At 34.5% G+C, this 6,000-nt stretch overlaps 1 protein-coding gene across 7 annotated transcripts in view; it reads right to left on the bottom strand.

Annotated features, from left to right (window-relative positions):
• Positions 1-2,317: 2,317 nt before the first annotated feature.
• Positions 2,318-6,000, bottom strand: part of OXR1 (oxidation resistance 1) — a 158,803-nt gene continuing 155,120 nt past the window's right edge. For all 7 annotated transcript variants that reach the window (XM_086608781.1, XM_086608784.1, XM_086608785.1 and 4 more), the window contains 3 exons: positions 4,097-4,192; positions 3,447-3,520; positions 2,318-2,673 (listed from right to left, as the gene is read on the bottom strand). In XM_086608781.1, coding sequence (XP_086464907.1) covers positions 2,538-2,673; positions 3,447-3,520; positions 4,097-4,192 — 306 coding nt within the window. In that variant the 3' untranslated portion in view covers positions 2,318-2,537. The remainder of the gene's footprint in view (positions 2,674-3,446; positions 3,521-4,096; positions 4,193-6,000) is intronic.

Below are 6,000 nucleotides of genomic sequence, written 5' to 3'. Positions count from 1 at the left end.
ACAATCTTTTATGTGTGTCATACAGAAGTTCACTACACCTTTGGTTAACAAAATTCATGGTCTTTCATTAAAAGACTTTCAGTACCTTCTGTAGATCCTTTACACAGCTAGTCACATCACTAAGTGTTACCGCAGTCATTAATACTTTAACTCAAATGTCTTTCTGTTCCTTAACTAATTTACTGTTTATACATTTGAGATTGCTATGGTACTGCTTACCATACTGTTATTGATTTCCACTTCTTTTTTTTCCCTCATGTGTCTTTCAAGACTGGTCCAACACTGAGAGACATTCAGCTACTGAATATTTTCTGTGCTTTTATATAATTCTTCAAAGTACAATTCATTAAGTGCTACTGTGAAGAATTGTATAAAATCTAAAATAGGCTTTATTTGTAATATGAGCTTAGAATAGAGACTAAGCACTTGAATTAATGGGTTTTGTTAGCAAGGATAATCTGAGATGCCTTTCCCCCTGCTCCTCCCCTTGAAAACAGCTGAAGACAATGTATTTCACTCTCACCATTTCCCATTGGGCTTTCAAAACCAAAAAAAATGAGTAAATGCATCCTACATATTCAGTGAAGTTATTAAATCAACAGCAATAATCTGCATTTTTGTTTCTAAGAAAACTCCAACTTCCAAATAAACTCCAACTCATGTTTATTTTTACATATATTTAGATTTATTTGCTATACGTCACTGCGACCTTATAGTACTCAAAATCCATTACAGGATTTTTTTGTTGTTGTAATAATCAGTCTTAACTCCACAAAGACAATAATACTGCTGTGGAAGACCAAAGGGGAGAAAAGCCATTTCAATTTATTTACAATTCCTTATTTTGTAAACATTTAGTCTACACATTGTACTAAGTTCTAATAAGGATAAAGAGCTATACATAGAGACAGGAAACAAAGCCCTGTATTTCTATTCATATTGAGCATTAGCATATTATCGATGAAACATCTGCCCTTTCTCATTACCATAGCAGTAAGCTGTCTTCAAATGAGTTTTTAAAACTTTCCAGAGATGTAAATATTTCGAAATAATATACAACTACATCTACGTAAGCCAACCCATTTGGCTTTTATTCCATTTCTAGAATAATTTAAAGTGCTATAAGCAACCCGTCAATCAACACTTTTCTCTAATAACAAAACTACTTTAAACATTAATTTACAAGATAATATACAATGTTCATCTGAAATAGCTGAAATTTCAGCACAAAGTCAGTCACTGTCACACTTAACAGCAATTTTTTTTTGTTGGTTTTGTTTTTCTGCAGAACATAGAATAAAAGCTTTGAAACAAACAGTTTTTTCGAGCTGTTATTGCCACAACGGCTTATCAATTTTCCTACAAAAGTGGACAAGAGCTACTGGAACTGTACTCTAGCCTGTCATTTTTTTTTTTTTTTTGAGGTCACATGACAGTAAGTTTGCATATTCCACGAGTCTACTGAATAACAATATTGTCTACCTATAGTACATTATCTCATTTTAATCAGAGCTGGTGCTAACTGTAAGTTTACAACATAGACCCACTCAAAAACATCACAACTATTGTTTTCTTTGGACAGGAATAAGCTATATTCTTGGAGTTGATGTGCTACACGGCTACAACAGTATAACAGTATATATCTGACACTTTATGTTGAAAAAAGATGCATCTGTTTCTGTACTTTTAATGCCCTGCTATAGCTACAAATTGTTCACTGAGTTTTGCTTGCTTTAGCCTTTTAATTTTGTGGAACTATCATATTCTTACATTGCCTTGCGATTTTATAAGTCCTGCCACGCAGCTCAGTATTGTCAGTATTTGTCCCAAATCTGCAGATCATTAACAGCATGTGCAAAACACTCTGTAATACAATCAGCATGCAGCTAGAACATGTATTAACTGACTTTTTTCTAAACACGAACAATAAACAACGCAAGTGGCACTGTTGACTTTGGATATCTTCTAACTTGACCATATGTGTACTGGTATGTGTTGAGAAGGAATTCTAGGCTTCTCATCTATTTGTGGCACCATATGAATTAACCCATCGTTGGTCCAGACCAATCTCTGCAGTACTGTTGCCAAATACCCACACGCAGCTTTCTGCTTACATAGGTTCACAGAGGGCAACTTCATTCATAGACATAATTTGAATACAAAAATAATAAGCTATATTCAACAAAGCAGCCCCCTAACAGGATTGTAGAAAGGTGTGTGTGGGAAACTTGGGAGGCAACGGTAATAAGGATAAGAGAATTTCGTAGGCTGCAAGGCTCAAAGTAACTAATTCAACTCAAAAAGTAACTGATGTTCATTTTTAGTCTACGGCTTAGAAAAAAGTAGGACAGTATATTACAGATGTGAAAGCATGAAAAGAAAGTCTGCTATTTCAAAATAATAACCAGATGGCCATGCTGAAAACTTACAAAAAAGTCAAAAAGGTAAAATGGTGCATTATATTGCTCCTACAGATTTTTGAGCTGCACTGATTCATGTCAGGTTTGGGACAATACCCTGTAGAAATAGTTAAATACTCATTCAAAAGCCCAAATTTCTATGTCTTGAATAATGAAGTCTTCTCGCTTAGAAAGTGTATGATTCCCAAATGTTTTACATGAATGACTTCTTCCATGGTAGAGGTCACCATCGAGCCAAAGAGCAAACTCCCCTCTGCAAGACAGACAACGTATTAAAGCAAAAGACTGAGGGAGTGAGCATTAAACTTACAAATGTATCTTTCATTCAGAATTCAGGAATGAGGAGGAATTACAGAATTATTTTTCAACATAATTACCTCATAGCAGTTGGTACATTTGAAGCTGCAAAGATTATTATTTTTTTTTTCACTCTTTATTATTCATTTGGGAATATCCCTCTTTCAGATATTCTGAAACAAAAAGCTCACCAGAACTTCTCAGTTTTCAGCCCCTTTCATTTATATAAAGAAAAAGGCATAACAGTACTTTTGCATGTGAGAATGCTGATAACAAATAAGAGAAACATCCCAGAAGCTTCTACACTTGCACAGCAGGAGGGAAAGGGTTGAGACAACATATAAGTTCTGAAGACACTGGCATGTCTTGGGATGGTACAGTTTGAATTCAAGCCTCTAGTTACACATAATTTTCACATTTACATACCTTCAGAATCATACGATCTTGTGTCCATTCTGAATATACCAAGACACACACGCAAGTAGAGCATGCAAGACATCAGAACCCTGCAGGGCTGAAACTTGATGCCACACTATTCTGAAAACAAATCTCCTGTTCAAGTTTCTTGAACATAGGAGGCTAAATATCTGACATACTAAATCTTTCTTGGCTGGTAACTGTTGAGTCCTGAGCTATCAAACTGGAGTCAATTCCAAATTTTCTTTTCAAAGGTGTGCAGAAATACACACTTTTAACAGACTCCAATGACGAAAAGAAATTATAACTTACCCTCCTCCACCGAAAGCAAGGGAGTCCATGTCTCCTTTGATGAAGAACATGTTGTCTCCTGTCCATTTGAAAACCTAATGAAAAAAGCACCAAAAGAGACTAGCAAGTTAAAATATCTGAACTTTCTGATGTTTGGTTTCCCTTCCACCCAAAAAGACAGACTATGAGTGGCTAAAGGCCAATCTAATGAAGTTATCAAGTTTGCACAGAAAATCCAGGGAACAGATATATGCAGACAAAAATTCTCTTACATTTTATACTATTCAAAATAAGACCATTCCAAAATAGGTCTTTGAGCACCGAAGCTTCTACACAATGAAAAGTACCAAGAAAATATGCTTAGGTTAGATGATATGCCCTTTAAAAGGATGCCGTTTGTGAATTTTCAGACAGACACCTGGTAGAATTTAGAAGAGTAGAAAAATCTTCAGTACAATGAAAGAATGAGGTTGAATATGTTTTTTACTATGTAAACACCACCGATTTACTGTGCGCTTACGGATTCTGTGGAAAAACTAGTATGACAATATTTTTTGGGCCAACTCTTAGAATTTTTCAGATTACTCACTGTTAGACTTATTCAGTAAGTATTTTCAGATAATTCATACGGGGGGAAAAAGGAAAAAGCATACAAAGTTATTCCTACTTACCTCAAAATCTGGAGAAAAAGTGAACATAAAGGTCTCCCCAGTGCCATAAAAGCCATCGCTTACTTTGAATGGTTCAGATGCTAGTGCACCAAAAATCTGTAAGCAAAAATATGCAAGAGAAAATACTTAAAAACTACACAGCACCTGAGAACTTCAAATGATAGTAAATGATAAACAAATCAGGTTGTAAATGTTACCAGATTTGGAAATCACCACAGTGAAAACATTTACATAGCATCATGGTTCCAAGTACATTAATTGAAATATGGTATGGTGCTTTGTGGCACAATAAAAAGAAGAGGACTCTTTCTCAGTAAAAAGTGAACGTAGTAAAAAAAAACAACCCCAAAGGGATAAAAACTAAAGTCAGGAAATTCTCTGAAACCATGTATGTATTTTTAAAATTTCAGATCAAAAGGTTCTCCTGCTTCGTATGTACCTCCTCTTCCACGTCAACTAGGCTATTTTCAGCAAGTTTCTAGATGTAACCAAGCTGTTATTTTTCATGTATTTATTCAATCCAATTCAAATAACAAGTAAGCACTGGTTACTCTGTCTTAAAACAGAGACAGACTTTAACTAAGCCTTTGCTGGGTAGCAGTTAGTTATAATATTCAGTAATAAGAACATTACAAAAGTAGTTAAAAAGATCTAAGAAGAGATTACTGGATTTTTAAATTTGATTAAAGTAGTATAGATTTCTCAAGAGCTAGAATAACTAGGAAAAAACATCCCTACAAAATGAACTGTAGCTCATGAAGTACAATCCTCCCAAAAATCAGTATTTCTTTTGCTAGTGGGAAGTTTGTTTCACCATCTACAAGAGCAGAGTAGGTATAAGTACCAAAGCATTCCACTAGTACTCTCTCATTTGTCTGCATAAGACTTGGATTATGTTCAGAATATAAAGTAAAAACTATTTTCTTCTGCCCATCCTAAGAAACTCCTTGGCTGTAGTCAGGTTTTCCAAGCACTCCTTTCCATGTTCAGCTCTATAGTAGCTGTAACAAGCACAAAACTAGATGAGTATGAACTTCAGATTAGGAACTCAAGGATTATATACAGCTATCAAGCATCTAATAAAGACTGTTCCAGCTCTTTTTTTTTTTTTTTTTTTTTTTTTTTTTTTTTTTTTTTTTTACACAGACATTCATTTCATTTAACACATAGGATCAAACACGGGCAAGCGACTTCTCTTATTCCACAGTCTAAATGACAGGAACAAGCTTAAGAGAGAGAAAACGTTACATCTATGTTTTGCTTTCTGGGGAAATCAGAAGAAAATGAAGGAATTTTTTAAAGAAGAAATATTTGTTTTCCTGTTACTTTCCAGAAGGCTTTTTTTGTTTTGTCTTTTGTTTTTTTCCTGTCTGTGGTGGTTGTTTTTTTTTTTTTTCAAAGTAGGCTTGAAATGAGTTCCCAGTGTTACTAAGACCTACAGCTTTTTATACTTTTCTTTTTCTAGCCAATTACTAGTTAAACATCCTTGTGGATCAGAGAAAGTTCAAGTGAGAGTTAATCAAATATAACGACCAACACAGGATTTGTAGCATATCATGCACAGAATATTAAATGATCATATAGTCAAACAGCAGCAACAATAGTTCAGAAAAAAAAAGAAAAAAGAAAGATCAGAGAAGTCCATCTCCATTCTGGCATGATAGGTGAGGAAGTGCTTATTGGAACAACAATACAGAGGGAGGTGGGAGAAGAGGAAAATGAAATTAAGTATAAAGTAGATCTGAACATTGTTTTTTAACACTTATGGAAAAACAGCTAGCTTAAACATAATCACACTCATTTAGTCTAGTGCTGTGAGGACATGCAAAGTGTTCTCTTCCCTCAGTTTGTGAGGAACTCAAAATTCACATAATAGACAAGGCAGTTAAAACTGCTGTTTGATT

The sequence above is a fragment of the Tauraco erythrolophus genome, chromosome 3 (genome assembly GCF_009769465.1).
Source record: "Tauraco erythrolophus isolate bTauEry1 chromosome 3, bTauEry1.pri, whole genome shotgun sequence".
NCBI lineage: Eukaryota > Metazoa > Chordata > Aves > Musophagiformes > Musophagidae > Tauraco > Tauraco erythrolophus.
The sequence above is the reverse complement of the archived record's forward strand: the minus strand, read 5'-3'. Positions and strand labels throughout refer to the sequence as shown.